The sequence below is a fragment of the Cetorhinus maximus genome, chromosome 7 (genome assembly GCF_964194155.1).
Source record: "Cetorhinus maximus chromosome 7, sCetMax3.hap1.1, whole genome shotgun sequence".
NCBI classification, from domain to species: Eukaryota; Metazoa; Chordata; class Chondrichthyes; order Lamniformes; family Cetorhinidae; genus Cetorhinus; species Cetorhinus maximus.
In genome coordinates, this window is record NC_135885.1 from 14,368,261 (window position 1) to 14,395,596 (window position 27,336).

Here is a 27,336-nt window from a genome sequence, read left to right on the forward strand (position 1 = left end):
GGCAGTTAATTATGTTAAATGTGCCACAAAAATCTAAGCTGTTGCTGTTATAGGAAAAGCTCCATTATTAACTATATGCATCATCCCAGTGAATCAATCTGCACCTTTTCCAATTCTCTTGTACTCTTTCTATAATGGAGTGCCCAAACAGCACAGAATGCATGGCAAGCTCACCTTTATGCTGCAGGCCACTGCCTTGGCATCATCCCCTTTGTACAGCAGTTTCATTCCCCTCAGGGCATCCATTGCCTTCACAAATCCTATGTATTCCTGGTACTGTACGTATGCTTCAAAGTTCAAGTGACCGCCAAAGCTGAAGGTGTGAAAGTTCTTCCCAGTCATCTCCTCTCTGTAAGGGTCCAGCATTGGGATGTCCACGTTTCGGATCTCCCCGAAGGTTTCAAACACCTTGCGCAGGATGAAATCACTTGGCTTCTCTGAACTGGAGTTCTTCAGGGCAAACCACTTACACGGCAGTCCCTCCAGATGTATGGTGTCCGGCCTCTCACCTGGTAAAGTCTCGTTTATGTCCTTGGCATCCCGGAAGAAAGAGTCCCAATCGTGACGGGTCGGGAAGTCTATTTTAACCTCAGCTGCTCGCACTTTTAAGGTGTCCGTGAAGCCACTGAGTTTAATGGTCTTGGCATCCAGTTTGGACAGGAAGGCTTTCACCATGTTCTTGTTTTCAACCTCCCCTTCGAAGCGAACAAAATCCATCGTGCTCTTGGACACACGAAGCGTAGCGAACTGCTCAGGGTGAACCATGTACTTGAGTCTCTCCATCACCTCCCAGTTTGATATAGACTTTCCTGGCTGTTTCAGCTGAGGAAGTGACACGCTAAGAGTCAGCTTAGCGATTGGTTTCAGGAATAAACCCTGTGGCGCAAACAGTTCCACGGCCTCCGAGGTATCATGTACTATTGTAGCAGCCATCTTAATAGCGGCCGGGAATTTACCTGGGAAAAGGAAATAATGTGTGTTAATTGGAATAAATCAGCGCCTTGCTGTCGTTAAACATGATACTTGCTCAAATCTAGACCAGTTTACTAGAGTCTGGGAGTGTTCCTTTGGATTGGAAGGATTTTCAAGGAGCTCGGATTTTCTAAAAGGGTGATAAGGGGACTACAGGGCCAGTAAGCTTGTCAGTTATAGAAAAGATGTTAGAAGAGATCATAAAGATGCTCTTAGTGGAGTAAAGAAGCAGTCATCAGAGATACAACATAGCTTCTAGGAAAGAAGGTCATGTCTTAATAACTTGCTTTTTTGTTATTTAAGTTCCGGGCTTAGTGGTTCAATGTATTGAAGCACACACTGCATACTTGGATTTTCATCAAGCTTTTGATAGGGTACTTCACAATAGGTTACATTGCAAAAACACAGGATTGTGTGGAATCAATAGAAAGCTGAAAGAGGTGGCAAGTTATTAATGGCATGTGGATTTGCTTGGAAGCCAGTGCTTTCTCAGAGGGATCAGTGTTGGGATCATTGCCTTTTGCTAACTTTATGAATAACCCAGATACAGATGTCACAAGGATGAGCTGCAGGTTGTACACTGTACGAGTGTTAAGAGAACGTGGAAGAGAATGTTAGGAGAATGTGGAAGAGAAGAAATTTCTGAAAGCAGATCTAATACTCTCGGAGAATGGGTAATTCTGGTTTATGGCGTTTAAACTAGATAAGCGCAGTGTTATATGTTTGGGTAGGACCAATACCATGTATGCTTACACTTTACATTGACCTAAACTGAAATAATTTGAAAGAACAAGAACACTGCATTCATAATTCTCTAAAAGGTCAATGGCCAGTGTCAAGAAGCAACAGTAAAAGCAAACAATGTATTAGGTTGTATTAACAGAACTATTCAAAATAAAATAATGCACACCATTCTTCCCTTGTACAGTATTTTGGCTAGACGATATTTAGAACACTACATCCAGTTTTGGTCCCCTCATGTGGTGACAGAAATAAGCCGAGGCCTAACCAGTGATTTATGAAGGTATAGCATAACTTCACTGCTTTTGTACTTTATGCCACTATTAATAAGGCCAAGGATCCCATCTGCTTTTTTAAAAAAAAAAATAAAAAACCACCTTTTCAACTTGTCCTGCCACCTTCAAAGATTTGTGTATATCCGCCCGCAGGTTTCTCTCCTCATTCTTCCTCTCAAAGTGTATCACTACAGACTTTTGTGTGTTATATTTCATGCACCGTGTGTCTGTCCATTTTACCAGCCTGTCCATGAGCTCCTGAGGTCTGTTATTATCCTCTTCACTGTTAACTTCAGTTGAGTCTTGTATTATCTGCAAACTTTGAAACTTTGTATTTATTAAGGTATTGGGAGTTAAAGACGAAGAAGGACCCAAGTTCACCTTTTGTCTCTTGTAGAATCATAGAATGGTTACAGCACAGGAGGTCATTGTGCCCATCGCTGTCTGTAAGAGCTGCTCAGCTAGTCCCGCTCCCCTGCCTTTCCTTTGTGGCTCTACAAATGTTTTCTCTACGGATAATTATGCAATTGCCTTTTGTCCGTCACACTTGAATCTGCCTCCACCGCACTCTCAGGCAGGACATTTCAGATGCTATTCATGGGCTGCTTTAAAAAATTTGTCTTCACATCACCTTTGCTGCTTTTGCCAATCGCTTTCAAGTCGATGTCCTCTGGTTCTCGACCATTCCATCAATGGGAACAGTTGATCAAGCCAGGACCAGAAAAGAACCATTTAAGACATAAACAGGTTGCATGGAACGCAAAGAAACTGAACTACAACATGGTCATATCTCAATCAAAAAATGGCACCACAGCAAACTACTCATGTGAAATGGACCAGTGTAACGCATAGTTGCTACTTATTGTACCACTACACAGGAAACTTGCAGAACACCAAGATACAGGAACAAACCGTATTAACAAGTTATTCTTTATTTGTACAAAATGTTATGGGATATTTGTAACAGATTGTTACATTAGTCTCTGAATCTCCACCATAGCCCTGAACTCATCCGCTTTTCAATTTCCCCTCTAACCCTTCTCGCAACTTCACCATGGAGACTGGTCCAGTTCCCCTGGTCCTATTCTTACTACACTGCTGACCACCTCTGATCAGCTCTTCTGCGTTACCAAGATGCCAACTTACAAATGCTCCCTTCCCCCTCACAGCCTTATTGTGCTGGAATCGAGATTCACTGTGCCAGCTACTACTATAAGAATGGGGTCAGGGGAGCAAGGGGCATCTCAAGAGGAGCCTCAAGAGGAGCTTTGCAGGGACACATGGAGGAATTCTTCTTATCGTGATCACGGACAGTCTATACATGGCCCAGCCAGAACTGGACACATTTTTGCGCCTTGTTGTTGAATTCGGCAAGATCTGCAACAGTGCAGGGTTCCTCTAGCGATAGAAATCGCAAGAGATGTTGCATAGTCTGTGGCTCAGTTCCACATTCACAAGTTGTTGGGCTGGTTGTATATCCCCATTTGCTTACTGACACCTTTGAACGACCTACACCAGTCCTAAGTCTGTTAAGGCACTTCCAGGTTGCCCAGTTGCAATTAGATCCTGGGGGAAGGCTTTCATCCAGTAGAATTTCCATCGCTGGGGGTTGTTCGAGACTGGCGAGCCGGTCTTTCCACAAGGCCGGAATTGAATTCATGAATGAATAAGCACATGGAGGAATTGAAAACAAACTATACAGACAAAGAAAGAGCGAGTGACCACTTTCGTTTAATACATTCATAAATGCTCTGGAGCTAGGAATCACAAGCATAATGACTAAATTCACAGATGATACAAAAGCTAATGAAGGTGGACCATGTCAAATCCTATTATAAATCTGTGTGGTTTTACAATATACCCAGAGGTGGAATGTATAAGAGCAAGAAGCAAGGTTTTTACAACTGTTCCTGCTCTTTTTGAGATAGATTCGTCTTCCACTTCCAAACGCTCCTGACCTTCAGCTCAACACAAAGCCCAATGCAAACTGGATCAACAGCACCTCATCTTCCATTTAAGCACTTTACAGCCTTCCGGACTTAACACTGAATTCGACAACTCCAGGCCATGAACTCTCTCCTCTATCTTCACCCCTTGTTAATCCCTTTTTAAAAATTAATTTTTATTGTTTATTTGCTTATTTTTATTCATTGTTTTATCCCCTTATCCCTTTCTCCCCAATCACCGCCCCCTCCTCTCACTCCACCCCCCAAAAGGGCCGTCTGTTACTTATTCCATGCTGTTCTTTCAGAGTGCTGACCCTTGTTGTACTATTCACACATTCCACTTTCTTACCTTATGCCACTATCAGCACCTTCTTTAGCCCTTACCAATACCATTAACACTCCCTTAGTCTTGCGTCCATGACATCTTTCTCAATCTCTCCTTAGCCTCCACCTATCGCTGATCTTCTATCCAGCTTCACCTGCTCCACCACCCCCACCCCCGCCTTAAACAGTATAAATTTCACCACATTTCTACTTCTCTTTAGCTCTGAAGAAGAGTCACACAAACTCAAAACATTAAGGTAAAAACAAAAAGCTAAAAGCTACTGCGGATGCTGGAAATCCAAAACAAAAACAGAATTACCTGGAAAAACTCAGCAGGTCTGGCAGCATCGGCGGAGAAGAAATCAGTTAACGTTTCGAGTCCTCATGACCCTTCGGCAGAACTGAAGTATAGTTAGGAGAGAGGTGAAATATATACTGGTTTAAGGTGGGGGCGGGGGGGGGGGGGGGGGGGGGGGGGAAGAGAGAAGTTGAGGGTGTGGTGATTGTGGAGATAAGCAAGCAGTGATAGGAGCAGATAATCAAAAGATGTCACAGACAAAAGGGTCAAAGAGGTGTTGAAGGTGGTGATATTTGTCTAAGAAAAGTGCTAATTAAGAATGGAAGACAGGATACTCAAGGTACAGCTCTAGTGGGGGTGGGGTGGACAGACTAACAAGGTTTTAGTTTTAGATTTAAAAATAATGGAAATAGGTGGGGAAAGAAGAATCTATATAAATTATTGAAAAAAAAGGGGGGGGGGGAGAAATGGGGTGGGGATGGGGGGAGGGGGAGTTTAAGATCTAAAGTTGTTGAATTCAATATTCAGCCCGGAAGGCTGTAAAGTGCCTAGTCGGAAGATGAGGTGCTGTTCCTCCAGTTTGCGTTGGGCTTCACTGGAACAATGCAGCAAGCCAAGGACAGACATGTCGGCAAGAGAACAGGGTGGAGTGTTAAAATGGCAAGCGACAGGGAGGTTTGGGTCTTTCTTGCGGACAGACCGCAGGTGTTCCGCAAAACGGTCGCCCAGTTTGCGTTTGGTCTCTCCAATGTAGAGGAGACCGCATTGGGAGCAACGAATGCAGTAGACTAAGTTAGGGGAAATGCAAGTGAAATGCTGCTTCACTTGAAAGGAGTGTTTGGGCCCTTGGACGGTGAGGAGAGAGGAAGTGAAGGGGCAGGTGTTGCATCTTCTGCGTGGGCATGGGGAGGTGCCATAAGTGGGGGTTGAGGAGTAGGGGGTGATGGAGGAGTGGACCAGGGTGTCCCGGAGGGAACGATCCCTACGGAATGCCATCAGGGGGGGTGAAGGGAAGATGTGTTTGGTGGTGGCATCATGCTGGAGTTGGCGGAAATGGCGGAGGATGATCCTTTGAATGCGGAGGCTGGTGGGGTGATAAGTGAGGACAAGGGGGACCCTATCATGTTTCTGGGAAGGAGGAGAAGGCGTGAGGGAGGATGCGCGGGATATGGGCCGGACACGGTTGAGGACCCTGTCAACGACCGTGGATGGAAAACCTCGGTTAAGGAAGAAGGAGGACATGTCAGAGGAGCTGTTTTTGAAGGTAGCGTCATCAGAACAGATGCGACGGAGGTGAAGGAACTGAGAGAATGGGATGGAATCTTTACAAGAAGCGGGGTGTGAGGAGCTGTAGTCGAGGTAGCTGTGGGAGTCGGTAGGCTTGTAAGCCGTCTCAATTTCTCTGCTCCTCTCACCCATTCTAATCTGTCTCTCTCTGAACTCACTGCACTCCGTTCTCTCAGGTCCAACCCCAACATTGTCATCAAACCCGCTGACAAGGGTGGTACTGTTGTTGTCTGGCGCATTGACCTCTACCTCGCGGAGGCTGAGCGTCAACTCGCAGACATTTCCTCCTACCTCTCCCTGGACCATGACCCCACCACAGAACATCAAGCCATTGTTTCCAGGACTGTCACTGACCTCATCTCCTCTGGAGATCTTCCTCCCACAGCTTCCAACTTGATAGTCGCCCAACCTCGGACGGCCCGCTTCTACCTCCTACCCAAAATCCACAAACAGAACTGTCCTGGCAGACCGATCGTGTCAGCCTGTTCCTGCCCCACGGTACTCATTTCTCATTATCTTGACTCCCTTCTCTCTCCCCTTGTCCAGTCCCTTCCCACCTACATCCGTGATTCCTCTGACACCTTACGTCACATCAACAATTTCCAGTTCCCTGGCCCCAACCGCTTCCTCTTCACCATGGATGTCCAATCCCTCTACACCTCCATCCCCCACCAGGATGGTCTGAGGGCCCTTAGCTTCTTCCTTGAACAGAGGCCCCAACAATCCCCATCCACCACTACTCTCCTCCGTCTGGCTGAACTTGTTCTCACACTGAACAATTTCTCCTTTAACTCCTCTCACTTCCTCCAAATAAAAGGTGTGGCTATGGGTACCCGCATGGGCCCCAGCTATGCCTGTCTCTTTATGGGGTATGTGGAACATTCCTTGTTCCAGTCCTACTCCGGCCCCCGCCCACAACTCTTTCTCTGGTACATCGATGATTACTTCGGTGCTGCTTCATGCTCTCGTCGGGACCTGGAAAAATTTATTAATTTTGCTTCCAATCTCCACCCCTCCATCATCTTCACATGGTCCATCTCTGACACTTCTCTTCCCTTCCTTGACCTCTCTGTCTCAATTTCTGATGATAGACTGTCCACCAATATCCATTACAAGCCTACCGACTCCCACAGCTACCTCGACTACAGCTCCTCACACCCCACTTCTTGTAAAGACTCCATCCCATTCTCTCAGTTCCTTCGCCTCCGTCGCATCTGTTCTGATGACGCTACCTTCAAAAACAGCTCCTCTGACATGTCCTCCTTCTTCCTTAACCGAGGTTTTCCATCCACGGTCGTTGACAGGGCCCTCAACCGTGTCCGGCCCATATCCCGCGCATCCTCCCTCACGCCTTCTCCTCCTTCCCAGAAACATGATAGGGTCCCCCTTGTCCTCACTTATCACCCCACCAGCCTCCGCATTCAAAGGATCATCCTCCGCCATTTCCGCCAACTCCAGCATGATGCCACCACCAAACACATCTTCCCTTCACCCCCCCTGATGGCATTCCGTAGGGATCGTTCCCTCCGGGACACCCTGGTCCACTCCTCCATCACCCCCTACTCCTCAACCCCCACTTATGGCACCTCCCCATGCCCACGCAGAAGATGCAACACCTGCCCCTTCACTTCCTCTCTCCTCACCGTCCAAGGGCCCAAACACTCCTTTCAAGTGAAGCAGCATTTCACTTGCATTTCCCCTAACTTAGTCTACTGCATTCGTTGCTCCCAATGCGGTCTCCTCTACATTGGAGAGACCAAACGCAAACTGGGCGACCGTTTTGCGGAACACCTGCGGTCTGTCCGCAAGAAAGACCCAAACCTCCCTGTCGCTTGCCATTTTAACACTCCACCCTGTTCTCTTGCCGACATGTCTGTCCTTGGCTTGCTGCATTGTTCCAGTGAAGCCCAACGCAAACTGGAGGAACAGCACCTCATCTTCCGACTAGGCACTTTACAGCCTTCCGGGCTGAATATTGAATTCAACAACTTTAGATCTTAAACTCCCCCTCCCCCCATCCCCACCCCATTTCTCCCCCCCACCCCCTTTTTTTTCAATAATTTATATAGATTCTTCTTTCCCCACCTATTTCCATTATTTTTAAATCTAAAACTAAAACCTTGTTAGTCTGTCCACCCCACCCCCACTAGAGCTGTACCTTGAGTATCCTGTCTTCCATTCTTAATTAGCACTTTTCTTAGACAAATATCACCACCTTCAACACCTCTTTGACCCTTTTGTCTGTGACATCTTTTGATTATCTGCTCCTATCACTGCTTGCTTATCTCCACAATCACCACACCCTCAACTTCTCTCTTCCCCCCCCTCCCCCCACCTTAAACCAGTATATATTTCACCTCTCTCCTAACTATACTTCAGTTCTGCCGAAGGGTCATGAGAACTCGAAACGTTAACTGATTTCTTCTCCGCCGATGCTGCCAGACCTGCTGAGTTTTTCCAGGTAATTCTGTTTTTGTTTCAAAACATTAACTCTGTTTCTCTCTCCACGGATGCTGTCAGACCTGCTGAGTTTTTCCAGCATTTTCTGTTTTTACTCCTGACCTTTAACTGTTCAGCATGCAGCCATTTAGATCTTTGCCCCATGAAAAATGGCAGCAGCTAGTGAGTGGAAAGGTGGCAGGGCGTAATTAAAAAGCATCTCACGGTGCCATGATCCAAACTATGGGAGTGCGTTTTCACCCAATGGCGTGCGTTGCGTTCATCTCCCACACAGATTGTGGCCTGAATTGATCTTGGTGGAAATTACAACAGTTAACCAGAGATTTACACCCCTGTAATCAGGTCAGAAGGTGATTAAGCAGCAATGCACTTATGTTATAGTCTGCAAGCTCTAGAAGCTTGCAAGTGAACACAGTGGCATCTATTAGCTTAAACCTTAGGAATTACTTTTATTCTTTGACAGCTCTCATTTTAATCAGCATTTTCGACAGAAAGCAGAAACAAATTATCACTGGACCCATAGCACATAACAAAGCAGTTTTAAAGTCAGTCTTTACTGCCAATTTAAAAACCTGGGCTTTACAGGGCACCGTTCAGTTTTTATTTTTAACACAAAAGATAAACAAAAGAAAAAAAATACAAAAAAAGCCAGGACAAATTCAGCAGAAAATCAGCTGTTACTTTGAACTTCAAGAAAATAGCAGGAGACTAAGAAGACATGGTTAAACGGGAGGACAACCCAGGATTATTTACACCGCTTACAGACAATACTTCTACCACCTGGATGGCTGTTCCGAGAATTCTACTTTTATTGTACTTTCTCTCCCCGCCACCACACCCCCCACCCCCGACCACCCCCCCTGTACCTCAGGCACAGGACAACACTTCCATTGGAAAGCTTCAGCTGATGGTGGCCTCAAGGTACACTTTGCTTCTCGCTGCCACTTGAGAAAGAAGCTTATTAAACAGGCATGGAGGATCACAGCCAGTAATGTCAAAAAGCAAATTTACCTCAGTTGGTTTCCCCCGCAGAAACATCTTGGAACTTACAACCATTGATAAAAGCATCAGGCTAACAGCTACAGGCATTTAAAATAAAATCATAAAACATGTTAAAAGCTGCAATACTTGCTTCAACTTATATGCAGCAGGGCCATTCATACACAGTACAGGGCAGCCCAGAAAAGGTCCGCTACATGGAACGCTCGAGGCAAAAAAGATTTACAAAAAGTATACGAGAACTGTGAGGTTATATCCACCAAAGACCAAACAGGCCGAACCGACGGTGGCGTAGTGGTATTGTCGCTGGGGGGGCCCAGGTTCGAATCCCACCACGGCAGATGGTGGAATTTGAATTGAATAAAAGTCTGGAATTAGAAGTCTGATGATGATCATGAAGCCATTGTCGATTGTAAAAACCCATCTGGTCCACTAATGCCCTTTAGGGAGGGAAATCTGTCGTCCTTACTAGGTCTGGCCCACATGTGGCTCCAGACCCACAGCAATGTGGTTGACTCTTAAATTGCCTTTGAATGGCCCAGCAGGCCACCCAGTTGTAACAAACCGCTACAAACACACAAAAAAGGAGTGAAACAGGACGGACCACCCGGCATCGACCTAGGCACCGGAAACAAGATCAGCAAATTCAGAGATAAAAACAAAAAGCTAAAAGCTACTGCGGATGCTGGAAATCCAAAACAAAATAAAAACAGAATTACCTGGAAAAACTCAGCAAGTCTGGCAGCATCGGCGGAGAAGAAATCAGTCAACGTTTCGAGCCCTCATGGCCCTTCAGCAGAACTGAAGCATAGTTTCAACAAGGGAGAAATATAAATTGGTTTAAGGTGGGTGGGGGGGAAGAGACACATTGAGGGTGTGGTGTGAGCAGATAATCAAAAGATGTCAGAGACAAAAGGGTCAAAGAGGTGTTGAAGGTGGCGGTCTTTGTCTGAGAAAAGTGCTAATTAAGAATGCAAGACAGGATATTCAAAGTACAGCTCTAGTGGGGGTGGGGTGGAAAGACTAAAGGTTTTAGTTTTAGATTTAAAAATAATGGAAATAGGTGGGGAAAGAAGAATCTATATAAATTATTGAAAAAAAAGGCGGGTGGGGGGGGAAAAAGAAACGGGGTGGGGATGGGGGGAGGGGGGTTTAAGATCTAAAGTTGTTGAATTCAATATTCAGCCCAGAAGGCTGTAAAGTGCCTAGTCGGAAGATGAGGACCAAACGCAAACTGGGCGACCGTTTTGCGGAACACCTGCGGTCTGTCCGCAAAAAAGACCCAAACCTCCCTGTCGCTTGCCATTTTAACACTCCACCCTGTTCTCTTGCCCACATGTCTGTCCTTGGCTTGCTGCATTGTTCCAGTGAAGCCCAACGCAAACTGGAGGAACAGCACCTCATCTTCCGACTAGGCACTTTACAGCCTTCTGGGCTGAATATTGAATTCAACAACTTTAGATCTTAAACCCCCCTCCCCCCATCCCCACCCCGTTTCTTTTTCCCCCCCCACCCGCCTTTTTTTTCAATAATTTATATAGATTCTTCTTTCCCCACCTATTTCCATTATTTTTAAATCTAAAACTAAAACCTTTAGTCTTTCCACCCCACCCCCACTAGAGCTGTACTTTGAATATCCTGTCTTGCATTCTTAATTAGCACTTTTCTCAGACAAAGACCGCCACCTTCAACACCTCTTTGACCCTTTTGTCTCTGACATCTTTTGATTATCTGCTCACACCACACCCTCAATGTGTCTCTTCCCCCCCACCCACCTTAAACCAATTTATATTTCTCCCTTGTTGAAACTATGCTTCAGTTCTGCTGAAGGGCCATGAGGGCTCGAAACGTTGACTGATTTCTTCTCCGCCGATGCTGCCAGACTTGCTGAGTTTTTCCAGGTAATTCTGTTTTTATTTTGTTTCAGCAAATTCAGCCCTGTCGACCCTGCAAAGTCCTTCTTACTAACATCTGGAGGCTAGTGCCAAAATTGGGAGAGCTGTCTCACAAATTAGTCAAGCAACAGCCTGACATAGTCATCCTCATGGAATCATACCTTACAGATAATGTCCGAGACTCCACCATCACCATCTCTGGATATGTCCTGTCCCACTGACAGGACAGACCCAGCAGAGGTGGCGGCACAGTAGCATACAGCTGGGAGGGAGATGCCCTGTGAGTCCTCAACATCGACTCCGGACCCCATGAAGTCTCATGGCATCAGGTCAAACATGGGCAAGGAAACCTCCTGCTGATTACCACGCACCGCCCTCCCTCAGCTGATGAATCAGTGCTCCTCCATGTTGAACACCACTTGGAGGAATCACGGAGGCTGGCAAGGGTGCAGAATGTACTCTGGGTGGGGGACTTCAATGTCCATCACCAAGAGTGGCTCGGTAGCACCACTAATGACCGAGCTAGCTGATTCCCAAATGACATAGCTGCTAGACTGGGTCTGTGGCAGGTGGTGAGGGAACTAACAAGAGGGAAAAACATACTTGACCTCATCCTCACCAATCGGCCTGCTGCAGATGCATCTGTCCATGACCCTCCATTGTGTTGTGTGGCACTACCACCGTGCTAAATGGGATAGATTTCGAACAGATCTAGCAACTTAAGACTGGGCATCCATGAGGCGCTGTGGGCCATCAGCAGCAGCAGAACTGTACTCGAACACAATCTGTAACCTCATGGCCTGACATATCCCCCACTCTACCATTGCCATCAAGCCAGGGAATCAACCCTGATTCAATGAGGAGTGCAGGAGGGCAAGCCAGGAGCAGCACCAGGCAGACCTAAAAATGAGGTGTCAACCTGTGAAGCTACAACATAGGACAACTTGCGTGCCAAACAGCATAAGCGGCAAGCGATAGTCAGAGCTACACGATCCCACAACCAACAGATCAGATCTAAGCTCTGCAGTCCTGCCACATCCAGTCATGAATAGCGGTGGACAATTAACTCACTGGAGGAGGAGGCGGCTCCACAAATATCCCCATTGCCAATGATGGAGGAGCCCAGCACATCAGTGTAAAAGATAAGGCTGAAGCATTTGCTACAATCCTCAGCCAGGAGTGCTGAGCGGACGATCCATCTTGGCCTCCTCCAGAGGTCTCCAGCATCACAGATGCCAGTCTTCAGCCAATTCGATTCACTCCGCTTGATATCAAGGAATGGCTGAAGGCACTGGATATTGCAAAAGCTACAGATCCTGACAATATTCTAGCAATATTACTGAAGACTTGTGCTCCAGAACTTGCCGCAACCCTAGCCAAGCTGTCCAGTACAGCTACAACACTGGCATCAACTCAGTTATGTGGAATATTGCTCAGGTATGTCCTGTACACAAAAAGCAGGACAAATCCAACCTGGCCAATTACCGCCCCATCAGTCTACTCTCCATCATCAGTAAAGTAATGGAATGGGTCATCAACAGTGCTAACAAGCAGCACTTGCTTAGCCATAACCTGCTCACTGACGCCCAGTTTGGGTTCCCCCTTGGCCACCCAGCTCCTGACCTCAATACAGCCTTGGTTCAAACATGGACAAAAGAGCTGAACTCCCGAGGTGAGGTGAGAGTAACTGTCCTTGACATCAAGGCTGCCTTTGACAGAGTGTGGCATCAAGGAGCCCTAGCAAAACTGGAATCAATGGGAATCAGGGGGAAAACTCTCCATTGGTTGGAGTCATACCTAGCACAAAGAAACATGGTGTCGTTGTTGGAGGTCAGTCATCTCAGCTCCAGGACATCGCCGCAGGAGTTCCTCAGAGTAGTGTCCTTGGCCCAACCATCTTCAGCTGCTTCATCAATGACCTTTCTTCCATCATAAGGTTAGAAGTGGGGATGTTCGCTGATGATTGCACGATGTTCAGCACCATTCGCGACTCCTCAGATTCTGAAGCTGTCCAAATGCAGCAAGACCTGGACAATATCCAGGCTTGGGCTGATAAGTAACATTCGTGACACACAAGTGTCAGGCAATAATCATCTCCAACAAGAGAGAATCCAACCATCGCCCCTTGATGTTCAATGGCATCACCATCACTGTATCCTCCACTATCAACATCCTGGGGGTTACCATTGACCAGAAACTGAACTGGACTAACCATATAAATACAGAGATAAAAACAAAAAACTACTGCGGATGATGGAAATCCAAAACAAAAACAGAATTACCTGGAAAAACTCAGCAGGTCTGGCAGCATCGGCGGAGAAGAAAAGAGTCGACGTTTCGAGTCCTCATGACCCTTCAACAGAACCATATAAATACTGTGGCTACGAGAGCAGGTCAGAGGCTAGGGATCGTGCGATGAGTATCTCACTTCCTGACTCCCCAAAGCCTGTCCACCATCTGCAAGGCACAAGTCAGGAGTGTGATGGAATACTCCTCACTTGCCTGGATGAGTTCAGCTCTTACAACACTCAAATACCTGGACACCGTCCAGGACAAAAAAAAATTGGCACCACATCCATAAACATTCATTCCCTTCACCACCGAAGTACAGTAGCAGCAGTGTGTACCATCTACAAGATGCACTGCAGGAATTCACCAAGGTTCCTTCGACAGCGCCTTCCAAACCCGCAACCACTACCATCCAGAAGGACAAGGGCAGCAGATAGATGGGAACACCGACACCTGGAAGTTCCCATCCAAGCCATTCACCATCCTGACTTGTAAATATTGGAAATGTATCGCCATTCCTTCACGGTCGCTGGGTCAAAACCCTGGAACTCCCTTCCTAACAGCACTGTGGGTGTACCTACACCACATGAACTGCAGTGGTTCAAGAAGGCAGCTCACTACCACCTTCTCAAGGGCAATCAGGGATGGGCAATAAATGCTGGCCCAGCCAGCGAAGCCCCATCTCATGAATGAATGAATGAGTAAATAAATAAAAAGACTGGAGCTCCTTTCTCTTGAATGTAGAAGGCTAAGGGGTGGCCTAATTTAAAATTATCAAAGGTTTTGATGAAGTGGATTCAGAATGTGCATCCATTTTTGGGGAAGAGGAAAGCTAAAGACCATCAATATGATAGTCACCAAGAAATCACATGAGGAACTCAGAAGAAACTTCTTTACCCAAAGAGTGTGTTGAGAATGTGGAGCTTACTGCCACAGGGAGTGGTTTCAGAGAATTGGGGATGCGTTTAAGGAGAAGCAAGAAAAGCGCAAGAGGAAGAAATGAAGCGAGGGTTATGTGAGTAATTAGATGAGGAACGATGAGAGGAAACATGAGTGCAGCATGAAGGCCTGCAGAGATCGTTTGGGCCAAATGGCCTGTTTCTGTGTTCTGTACTCTCATTCTAGTGGGGAGTGGGTGAAAGAAATAAAAGGGAAAAAGGATCATACATGAATGGGGAGATAAAGTGATGAAAGAAACTGAGTGAAAAGGGGAGGCCATTTTTGAAACAGGTCAGTCACAAAGCGGACCCTGCAGCAGCCAAAACAGCTCCTATGGATATTTAGCATCCTAAACCTCAGGAGCCACACTGCATTGAAAAAGCTTCATTGTGGGTTAACTTGTAGCTGGTGTGAAATTCTCTGGTAGATTCTTCACCTTTTATTCCACTGTGCATTTTGTATGAAAGGAATTCACAAGTGTTTTGTTTGGGGATTTTAAACCGTACACCCTTTTACCTCTGCGCTGCCCCTGCATTCAGCAGGATTAGCTCTGGGGAAATTTAGATTCCAAGTCATATCTTATTCAGAGTTTGGTCAGAGACTCAATTTTGCTGGGTTTGTACTTTTGTTCTTATGTTATTTTAATTTTTAAAAGCACCAAAACCAACTTGCTATTATTTGGGCCTTTAACTTGGTAAAATATCCCAAGCTGCTTCACAAGAGTGTTATCAAACAAAGTTTGACACTAGCCACACAAAGGAGGTATTAGGACTGGTGGTGTCTTAAAGATTGTTTTGAAGGTAAAGTAGTTTAGGGAAGGAATTCTGGAGTTCAGGGTCTAGGCAGTTGAAGACACGGGCTTTCAACGTTGGGAAAATTAAAAGCAGGAGTGCACACAAGGCCCGAATTGGAGGAATGAGAATTTTAAAATCAAGGCATTCCCAGACTGGGAGCTAATCAGCAAGACAGGGGTGACGGGTGAACAAGATATAGATGGAATAGATAGATACAGATAGGCAAGGCATGGGTCTAGTCTCGTGTTTGACTTATTTGAGAGACAGACGTGCTCAAATTGCAGTGTCTTATTGATTAACAAATGGCTAGTGATTTTTGTGACAATCTGTGCCTTGATGCAGAGCTTTATACACGCACTGGGAAAGCAGCAACCACTTTTGGCTGATGCACATCAAGCTGACCCTTAAGACCAAGCTGGCAGTTTAGAAGGCGTGTGTTCTCAACACCTTGCTGTATGGCTGTGAAACATGGTCGACTCTCAGCTATCAAGAAAAGAAGCTCAACAATTTCCATCTTTACCCTCTGCGACACATTATGGTTATATCCCGGCAGGACTAAATCACGAATGTGTCAGTCCTCTCAAAGGCAGAGCTCCCAAATTTGTTAGCATGTTGGTTCAGGCACATCTCTAGGGTGGAAGACGGATGTATACCCAAGGACCTTTGCGTAATTTGTATAGCTGATACCAGACAAACAGCAGGGTGCTCAAAGCTCTGCTTCACAGATGTTTGCAAGCATGACGTGAAGGCCCCAAACATCGATTATCGCACCTGGGAGTCGCTAGCGGATGTCAGGAAAATGGCGACATCTCTGGTGAGCTGGTGTGCGCCACCACGATGACCAATGGCTACAGCAGCTTAGCAACAGAAGCCAACGTCAAAAGCAACAAAGACACTTGGTAACTTCAGGCGCAGCACTTGTGGCTGAACCTGTCGCTCAAGGATTGGCTTCTTCAGCCATCAGCAAAGGTGTGCCATATGAAGACACGGAATCTGAAATGGTTTGCTTGCTGCGTGTCAAACTTTCATAGGTGGAAAGACGCCAGACTGATTATCTAGCCCTAGAGACAGGTATACCTGGCATGATTTGCCACAAACCCACCCAATCATGCACTTAATTTAAAGCAGGTCTTTTTCAGGCAACGTGCATAAGTGCACATTTCCTTCAGGCTTACAATCCTCACAATGAAGAGTTGGTGCAACATGGAGCCCTTTGAGACCACGACACCTTACGGGAAAATTTAATAATTTAAGCAGAGGATCATAAAAGGCTATGGACAGAGACCAGGATAGGGAGATTAGTTTTGAACGGTGCTAGCAAAGAGTTGGCAGACATAGTAGGCCTAATGGCCTCCTTTTGTGAAGAAAGGCTTGCATTTACATAGCACTTTTCACAATCTCTGGAGATCCCAAAGCACTTTACAGCCAATGAAGAACTTTTTTTAAAGAGTAGTCACCGTTGTTAAGTAGCAAACAGGAAAGCCAAATTGCATTCAAATTCCCATAAACAGTGATGCAATAATGACCAGATAATGTTTTTATGCTGTAAACAGTGTCTTTGGCTTTATGATTCTCTGCTTCACACACATAACTGAAAGGTTCATTCAGGAAAAACAGCAGCAGACAAAGAACCATTAGACTCTAGAAAGCTGCTCTCTTAGAGATTCGACCAAACGGTTCAAATCTTGCCAGAACAGGGGTCTCGGTGCCCACATCATTTGCTAGACTTTTTCCTGCAGCCTTCTGCTCAAAAATGATTTGCCCTGTAGGTTGTTGGAGGCCCACAGGATATCAGAGGTATCAATAAACAACAGGACCAGCAGTCTATCTGCTTAACCAGGAATCCCGTGGAGAGTAACTCAGCTCCTGACTCCCAAAGCCTGTCCGCCATCCACAAAGCACAAGTCAGGAGTGTGGTGGAATACTCTCCACTTGCCTGGATGAGTTCAGCTCCCACAAAACTCGAGAAGCTGGATACCATCCAGGACAAAAACCATAAGATCATAAGACCTAGGAGCAGAAGGTCATTTGGCCCATTGAGTCTGCTCAACCATTCAATGAGATCATGGCTGATCTGATAATCCTCAGCTTCACTTTCCTACCTTTTCCCCATAGCCCTTGATTCCTTTACTGATTAAAAACCTCAACCTTGAATATATTTAATGACCCAGCCTCTGAGGTAAAGAATTCCATAGATTCACCACCCTCAGAAGAAATTCCTCCTCATCTCTGTCTTAAATGGGTGACCCCTTACTCTGAGGTTGTGCCCTCTGGCCCCAGACTCTCCCAGAAGGGAAAACAACCTCTCAGCATCCATTTTTGGCAAATATTCACTCCCTCCACCACCGATTCACAGTAGCAGCAGTGTGTACCATCTACAAGATGCGCTGCAGGGATTCACCAAGGCTCCTTAGGCAGCATCTTCCAAACCCATGACCACTACCATCCAGAAGGACAAGGGCAGCAGACACATGGGAACACCACCGCCTGGAAGTTCCCCCCAAGCCACACACCATCCTGACTTGGAAACATATCGCCGTTCCTTCACCGTCACTGGGTCAAAATCCTGGAACTCCCACCCTAACAGCACTGTGGATGCACCTACACCACATGGGCAGCAGCGGTTCAAGAAGGCAGCTCATGACCACCTTGCCAAGGGTAATTAGGGATGGGCAATAAATGCCAGCCTAGCCAGCGATGCCCACATCCCATAAATGAATAAAAAATCTGGGTGTCCTTGTACACGAAACACAAAAATTTAGTATACAGTTACAGCAAGTAATTCGGAAGGCAAATGGAATGTCAGCCTTTATTGCAAGGGGGATTATGTATAAAAATAGGGAAATCTTACTACAACTGTACAGGGTGCTGGTGACACCACACCTAGGGTACTGTGTACAGTTTTGATCTCTATTTACAGAAGAATATACTGGCATTGGAGGCAGTTCAGAGAGCGTTCACTGGGCTGATTCCTGGGATGAAGGGGTTCTCTTATGAGGAAAGGCTGAGCACCTTCCCACAACCACTACCATCTGGAAGGTCAAGGGAGCAGACACATGGGAACACCAACACCTGAAAGCTCCCTGCACACCCCCCCCACCCCACCCAAAAAGCCACACGCTATCTTGGCGAGAATATATCATAGTTCCTTCACTGTCACGGTTCAAGAAGACAGCTCACCGCCACCTTCTCAAGGGCAATGAGGGATGGGCAATAAATGCTGGTCTAGGCAGCAATGGCCACATTCCATGAATGAATTAAAAAAAGGCCACAGAGGGATTTGAAAACAAGGGTGAGAATTTTAAAGTCAGGATGGCAATGCAGGTCAGCAAACAGAGGCAGGATTGTGGAATGGGGGTTGGTGCAAGATAAGACAAGAGCAAAGTCTTGGATGATCTAAAATGTACAGAGAGTAAAACGTAGTAGACCAGCAGGAGTGGAATGGAATAGTCTAGTTGAGTTAAATGAGGGTTTCAACAGCAGATGGACTGAGAGAGGGGTGAGGTTACAAAGGTGGAAATAGGTGATCTTAGTGTTGGCACAAATAGGAGGTCAGAAGATCAACTCGGGTCAAATCTGACACCAGGGAGAGAATTTTTAGCTCATCAGGCAGGCGCACGCCTGACCAGACAGAGTGTAAAGTAGCACGCGATGACGTCAAGCGAGCATCCTGACATCATTGTGCGATATTTCGGTTGGCGGGCACACGCCAGAGTTGACAGCAAGCCAGCCGATTAAAAAGCCTTAAAAAGGTAATTAGAAGAAATGTTTCGCTGCCCGTCCAACCTTACAGATGGCGGGCAGGCGAAAAGGCCAAGCGGCCTTTGCATTTTTTAGGAAACCTCATCCACGGGCGGGGTGAGGTTTCCAACAGCAAATAAAAGTAAAATAAAAAGTTTAAAATTTTATTAATAATATGTCCCTGCTCATGTGACAGTGTCACACGAGGGGACGTTTCATAACATTTTAGAAAGCGTTATTTTTTTATTTTGAAAAATGCTCATCTCCCTGAGGCAGCTCTGTGCCTCAAGCTTTTCCAGTGCGCACCCGCGCGCATGCGCAAAGTTCGTGCTCGCCCTCCTCCTCCCCCCACAGGCAGCTGCTGGCGGCCCGCCAGCATGGAATCACAGTCGACTTCCCGGCTGCCCCCGCTGAGCCCACCCGACTAGGGAAAAATCCTCCCCCAAGGCTGCAAACAGGCTAGCTTAATCTCAGACTGTTGCCAGGAAGAGTGATGGAGTCAGTCTTTAGGGGTGAAGTTTGGAGCGTGAACCAAAAACAACAGCTCCAGTCTTCCCAGTATTTAACCAGGGTAAATTTCCGCACTTCCTGTGTTGAATGTCTGATAAGCAGTCAGAGAATTTGCAAGTGGAAGGGTCAAGAGAGGCGATGGTGAAGTAGTGTCGGGTGTTGTCAGCATACTTATGAAAACTAACACAAAAACAAAAATATCTGGAAAAACTCAGCAGGTCTGACAGCAACTGCAGAGAGGAATACAGTTGACGTTTCGAGTCCGTGAGACCCTTCATCACTAACGTTGTGCATAACATATCAAAACGCCCCAAGGCGCTTCACAGGAGTGTTATCAATTTTGAAAACTCCTGCCAAACGTGCGCCAGTGTTTCTCTTCCCCATGGCCACTTTCCTGCTGGAAGTCCATATCCCTCCTTTCGAACTAATTCCCTTGTAAATGGTCTTGCTTTAACAAAAGTTTGTGGCAGTAAATTCCAAATTTTATTCACCTTCACCGCAAAGCAATTTTTAACTCTAGCACGCGCAGCTTAAGCATTCATGTGTCACTCCAGGTTATACTGCATTGGACGCTAACCCCTGGCACTCGTTACCTCCAACCATCTGGTCAAAGACAGAACATCCACTAAATCTCTCAATTTAGTTGCAAACTTCAGGCAGGATTTTCCAGCCAGCCCTGCCTGCCACTGTGATCGTCTGGTCCCGCCAAAAGCCAATGGGCTTTTAGCTGGACTGCTGAATCTCCTACAGCAGGTCTCACAATGGCAAAATCCCAGCTTTCAAGTCTTGAGCAAATCACTTCTGTTGCCTTCCAATCAATTGCTTCTTCTGCTCCACTCACATTAAGCGGCTATTCTTCAAGCACATTCTGAAATGGCACTGATCAATCACAGGCTCAGGAGATTGTGGGTTCAAATCCCACTCCAGCACCTGAAAGCAAAAAATCAAAGCTAACACTTCAGGGCAGTACTGAGGGAGTGTTTCCCTGTCAAAGGTGCCTTCTTTGGGATGAGACATCAAATTGAGGCCCCATCTGCCTTCCCTGGTGAACATAAAAAATTCCATGGCAGCATTGCAAAGAGTGGGGGGGGGGGTTTATCTCCAGTGCCCAGACCCCTCAACCAGCATCATAAGAATAGATGATCTGATCATTGTGACATTGCTGCTTGTGGTAGTTTGCTGAGCTCAAACTGGCTGCTGAGTTTCCCACATTACAACAGTGATCACACTGCAAAATAGTACTTCAATGGCTATAAAGTGCTTTGAGATGTCCTGCAATCATGAAAAGTGCTCTATAAATGCAATTCTGGTCTTTTATCAATATAGTTCACTACTATTAGTTAAAATTCCCAAGTTTAATAGCTGACGCAATTAGTTGTAAATATATTATTGACTCCAAAGCACAAGTGACATATAAAGGAAGATACTAGCCGATGACCAGTTCCATCCAAAATTTTATTTTCAATCTCAATCAGGGTGGATCAATATTATTTACCCCATAATCTCCTCCCAGGGAAAATAGAAAGTGCATTAAATGCCACATCTAAGATTATATAATGTACTGGGATTAGTAAATTACACAAGGGGAAAAAAAATCTCAATAACACCTTGCTCACAAACCAACCTGAAAAAAATCCCTGACCATACAAGTAAAATAAATGATCTTAAACTGTGCTCACTTAAATCAGTATAACATTCTGGCCTTAAAGAGACAGGCTAAATTAAACATAGCTCTCCCCTCTTCACAAACAGAAAAATACACTAAATTATACTCTTAGCATTGTAATATAATGCAGCACCCAATTTACCAAAAGCAACACTATAGATCATATAGTATATCTTTAGAAATATTAGACAATATCATATAGTGGATGACCTTTGGCTTTTCCCATGGCATGAGGATGTAGAAATTTTCCCTTCAGTGCATCTAGGAGGCTGGAGGCATAACTGTGGGATGCTGCAGCTTTTTGAAGCTCTATCTAAATAATAGGTGGGTGCAGTTGCTGGTGTGACTGTGTCACATAATGGTGGCACCCAAATAAGGAGAGTGCAATATATCAAAAAAGTTAGCATATGTAGATTTAATAAAGTTATATATAAAGCATTTCTATATTATATTTTCATCATAGAATCATACAGCACAGAACAATACCATCTGATCCATTGTTTGTGCCAACTTGTTGAAAGAGCTAATCAGTTAACCAAACTCTCTTGCTCTTTGCCCATATTCTTGCAATTCTCCTTTCCCTTTTCAAGCACATATCCAATTCCCTATTGAAAGTTACTATTAAATATCATTTGACTACTCTTTACAGGTAGTGTATTTCAGATCTTAACTCATATCAATACAAAAAACATCTTCCACTGGTCTTTTTGCTAATTATCACTTACAAAAGTATACATACATAATCTGTGTCTTCTTGTTCTCAACTCTCCTGCTAGAGGATATAGTTTCTCATCTAATCTATCAAAACCATTCATAATTTTGAAACCCTCTACTGAATCTCCACTTAACCTTCACTGGGAAAACAACCCGAGTGTCTCCATTCCCTCTACATAAGCAAAGTCCATCATCCTTGATATTATTCTAGTAAATCTCCTCTAGTCCCTCTACATGTCTCTGACATCCTTCCAAAATGCAGTGCCCAAAACTGAACACACCACTCCAGCCAAGGCCTAACCAGTGATTTACAAAGATTTAGCACAACCCAAGGTCACTTGAGCAGCCTAATCTCAAGCTTGTCAAGTGTATGGACACATACACAATCTCCCCCCCCACCACCTGGTCACTCTGCTCCCTTTAAAATTGCATCATTTAGTTTATGCCAATGTAAAAAAAACTAATTAGCAAATTAACAGCCCCTCAAAGGGACACAGTAACTAAAAGCAAAAACTTCAATGGAAACTTATCAAAATTAAATTAAAATAACATTTTGGAAGCTGATGATGCACTCCAGAGCATTTAATTTATGTTACCCCTCCTCATCCCTCTATCCAAATACAAGTAGACAAACATTTATCACGACATGATTAAAGCCAGGTACAATTTAATAGAGGCAGGGTTTCCAATTGAATGTAAACCTATGCAGGATGCTACAGCTCCACGTCTTGTGAGACACGGGCTGATTGCCTCTATTTAAACCTGATTCCTACCACTTACTCAGTCATTAAGTTGCACTTGGCACTGTTATACCTGAAGCCGGGCTGGAGGCCTCCAGACAGCAGCAGGGAACACTGCGACTCGACTCAAGAAGGACCCCGCTTCCGATCCCCCAAACAACTGCCAGAGCACCTAGCCAGCGCCTGATAAATTAACCCACCTAATCTTGCTTCAATCAGTTTTTGGTTTACGCATAATTCCGCACGTTACCAAACGGTGGTGGTTCGCGGGCGCGTTTCACCCGGCAACGGTCGCCAGCCCGACGTCTTAATTGTAAGGAGTTATTGCAAGACACTAAAAGCCGATGGGGCTTTTCCCTTCCCCCGAGCAGGAGCGGAGAAGAGAGAGATGGGGGATGATGGGGGGGGGGGGGGTGGCAAACGCAGCAATGCGCGCATGCGTACTCATGACTGCAGCCCCGATCGTTGCCATCTTTGTGAGGGGCAGACCAGAGGCGGAGGAAATAGCCGAATTTACCCGAAGGTGAACGATCATAGCCGAGTACTGCCACTGAGTCGAATGTGGTTTGGATGAAAGAGAGTTCAATGGAATCACCATTAAAATATGTTTCCATTCCCCAGAAGTAGCAGAGAGCAAAAAAAAAGTAAAGCAAAATTTTTAAAAATCCACTCTGCTGATGAGTACAATTTTATTTTAACTTTATCACAATTCAATTGTACTTACAGTAGCTGTAATGCAAAAAAGGAAGAGAGTAGCTAAAGTAAAATTTGGCCCCTTTACAAGATAAGGCTGGGGATTTAATAATGGGCCAGCATTTCTGAGGAGTGGCAATCAAAGTTGGATTGCCACTCCGTGCTTTTTTTCTTACCTTAGTTGGTAGCTGCACATTCCCCACCTGACTTTCCAACTCGGGCCGGTTGAGAAAAGTGTGGCACAGCAGGTTCCTGAGACCTTTGGTGCAATGTAGCAGAGACAGACAAAAAGAAGCCACGCCCCCTTTTTAGGCACTAGCTGCTGTAAAGCAGGTAAGTTTAAAGGTCCCTCCCACTTTGAGAAGCCAGGGAGAAGATAAGTGTGTAAGTTAAGTGGGTAGAATGGGAGGTGAAAGGGTCTGGGTGGTCAAGGGAGCTAGGATGGGTCGAGGGACTCAAGTGGTCTGTTCGGTGGTCAGTCAAGGGGAGTTGTGGTGATCAGTGGGGGAGTTGAGAGGGTAGTTGGGAGAGTGGTTGGGGACTCGTGTGGAGGGTGAGTGAGTAGCCAGGGAGCACTTGGGGATAGTCAGAGGGTCACTACTACAGTTATCCAGGAGTTAGAAGTGGTTTCGATTCTTCTAACTGGTCTCGGGTAACTGTTCTGGTAATACAGTCGGAATCATCCAAAGTCTCTGATTTAAATCGAAGTATCAGGTGTTCCCCGTTGCAAGATAATTGCCCACCAGAAGTTTGAACTCCCAAGGCAATTTCCGTGCAGTTCTTGCATGGGGATTTCGACAGGGTCTCCCAGAGCATCCAGTGGGGTATCTCCTGGGTATGACCTCCCCCTCCCCCTAATGGTGGAATCTATCATTAAGGAAATAGTTGTATCTTGTACATTCAGTAGATCTCACGAAGATGTTCTGAGTCTTGTATGGTTGAACATTAAGTGTTTATTGATAACACATAACTATGTACATATATTCAGGGTATAGCCCAAGCTATGAGCTAACTCCATGCTTGCTTCTACACAGGTCTCTGTCTAGTCCACCACTGACCCTAGTCTCAGGTCATGTATCTCTTTACATCACACTGTGTGTGGTACTGCATCCCAGTCCAACATTAACCCTTGCTATTCGAGATACCTTTATACTACACCCCAAGTCTTTACCCAACATGTTTGCATTACAGTCATGTTACACCTTCTCCATTTCCCCCCTAAGACACTGACTATAAATTCAGACAGCCTGGAGGCTTGATGATTCTTCCAGATCTCGCTTGGTTACATTCGAAGGAATGGTGGGCTCTGTTGATTTGGGCAACCTTTGTTGATTCAGAGTTTGAGTTTTAGTCTGTGTTTCTGGCATTGGTTGTCTTCTTCTGAGATGCTTTTTCCGCTCCTTGGCATCGAACATCTCATTGTGAACAAACCACTTGCTCTGCTTGGGGACCAATGGCTTGTCCAGTTCTTTCTAGAGAGATTGTTCACTCCATTCATTCATAGTACAAACCTGGCTTTTCTTTTTCCATGTGGTCCACTGTGATCTTTGTAGGAATTGAAGGTACCCTTCCCTGTCGTTTGGATGTTCCTCATCAACTGGCTCACCTTACAGTTTGGCTGTTATTGCAACACTGTGTTCTTCCGTGTGCCTCTGTGTCTCACTGAGGAGTTGATGGTCGGCAGCTCCTTGCTCCAGCATCATCTTGCAGCTTTGCACGCTAGCTGGAGGTTGCAGTGTTTGTGCTGTGGTGTTTACAGGTAGTGTGACAGCAAGCATTGGAGCCTGGGATTGTGGCTCATTCTTCCATTGTTGGTCATTTTTCTGTGTGTCTTTCATTCCCGGTGCTGTGGTGATTATCTGAAGGTTTGGCTGGTCTGACCAAAGAGGAGTGACTGGCACCTGCGAAGAAATTAGACAAAAGCAAAATACTGCGGATGCTGGAAACCTGAAACAAAAGCAGAAAATGCTGGAAAAACTCCACAGGTCAAACAGCATCTGTGGAGAGAAAAACAGAGTTAACGTTTCGACTCCGTATGACTCTTCTTCAGAGCTAAAGAGAAGTAAAAATGTGATGAAATTTATACTGTTTAAGAGGGGTGGAGCAGATGAAGCTGGATAGAAGGCCAGCGATAGGTGGGGGCAAAGGAGAGATTGCCAAAGATGTAATGAACAAAAGGACAAAGCGGGGTTAATGGTAGTGATACTGGATAAAGGAGGTGCTGATGGTGGCATTGAGGTCAGAAAGCAGAATGTGATAATAGCAGGACAAGGGTAAGTACTCTGAAAAGAACAACATGAATAAGTGAACAGCATGAATAAGTGGCCCTTATGGGGTTGGGGTAGGGGTGGTGGGAAAAAAGATTGAAAATAGGATAAACAGTGGCATAGCCCAGACCTTGGTGTCGCTTGCCATTTCAACACACTATCCTGCTCCCATGCCCAAATGTCCATCCTTGGCCTGCTGCAATGTTCCAGTGAAGCCCAACACAAACTGGAGGAACAGCACCTCATCTTCTAATTAGGCACTTTACAGCCTTCCGGACTTAACATTGAGTTCAACAACTTCAGATCATGAACTCTGTCCTCCACCCCCACCCCCTTTTTATCCCCTTATTTTCAATATTCATTTTCAGTTTTTAATTTTTATTTTTTATCCACTTATTTTTATTTATTTTTATTCACTGTTTGTTTTATTTACCTTTTATCCTATTTTCAATCTTTTTTTTCCCACCACCATCCCTTCCCCCTACCCCACCCCTACTAGGGCCATCTGTTACTTGTTCAAGTTCTTTCCAAAGTGCTTACCCTTGCCCTGCTATTACCACATTCTGCTTTCTGACCTTAATGCCACCATCAGCACCTCCTTTAGCCAGTGCCACTACCATTAACACCCTTTTGTTCATGACATCTTCGGCAGTCTCTCCTTTGCACCCACCTATCACTGCCCTTCTATTCAGCTTCACCTGCTCCACCCTCCTTAAACAGTATAAATGTCATCACATTTTTACTTCTTTTTAGCTCTGAAGAAGAGACATAAGGACTTGGAATGTTAACTCTGTTTCTTTCTCCACAGATGCTGTTAGATCTGCTGAGTTTTTCCAGAATTTTCTGTTTTTTGTTTAAGAAATTGGACCAACCAGCTTTGTGAAGAATGAAGGCAATTCAGAGCTGAAGTCCCAGGCAAGCATCTCTTTATTGGTGGGTCTCTCGGGCACTTACACTACTGTGTAGTTGATGGTAAAGGTTATCTTCTGCCGTTTTAAGAAGGCTAAGGGCAACACAGGCATGTCTGCTCAAGAGAGAAAAAGATTGGTTTTGGATGACACACTTGACTTCTATTAGGAACTAGAGATAATTTTAAGTAAGCTACATTTATATTTAGTGGCTGTGAGGAACAAGAAAAAGCTTTAAGTTTAATTTATTTTTAAAATTTGTGTGTTAAGAAAGATGAAAACTAGGTTTGGTTTCAGTTTAGAGGTTTTGTGGGATGGAGCCAGCAAGTACATATGCAATTTTAATGAGGATTTACGACCCTTGAAGTGAAGAGATGGGTTACCAAGCAGTTAGCAGTTTAGGGCAGTTAAAACAAAAAAAAGTAGAAAAAATTGTGCTATTGCCTAGCAACAGAGGATCAGAGAGAGACCCACAGGGACACGGGGAGATACAAGAAACAGACTCAGAGACACAGGGAGAGACAAAAAAAACATTTTTTTAGTTACAGTTGGTATGGGTATACTACAAAATAAAAACAAAAAAAGATGCTAAGACTCTCCTTGGCCCGGAGTCTCTCTGTTGTTTTGTTTGTTTACCAGGAAGACAGTTGGGGCTGTTCTGTAGCATGGCTTGCTTTTGCCATGTAAAAAGGATCAGTGCTGTTGGCAGATTTCAGACTGTCTGGATATTCGGTTGGCCTTTTCTAGAGTCAGATCTTCCTTGGCCTGTAGTATGTATGAAAGGGCATTGCCAGCCACTCTGACAACACTACTAACAGCACTATGGGTATACCTACACCACACGGGCTGCAGCAGTTCAAGAAGGCAGCTCACTACCA

General features: G+C 45.3%; 1 protein-coding gene across 2 annotated transcripts in view; it reads right to left on the minus strand.

Annotated features, from left to right (window-relative positions):
• The window catches only part of LOC144682602 (uncharacterized), a 34,551-nt gene extending 11,833 nt beyond the window's left edge, over positions 1-22,718 (minus strand). The window contains exons 1-2 of one of the 2 annotated variants that reach the window (XM_078545090.1): positions 22,664-22,718; positions 175-956 (exon numbers count right to left, since the gene is read on the minus strand). In XM_078545090.1, the coding sequence (XP_078401216.1) occupies positions 175-933 (759 nt within the window). In that variant the 5' untranslated portion in view covers positions 934-956; positions 22,664-22,718. Of the gene's footprint in view, positions 1-174; positions 957-22,630 lie in introns of both variants that reach the window. The other variant, XM_078545089.1, reaches the window with a different exon arrangement.
• Between the last annotated feature and the right edge of the window lie 4,618 nt (positions 22,719-27,336).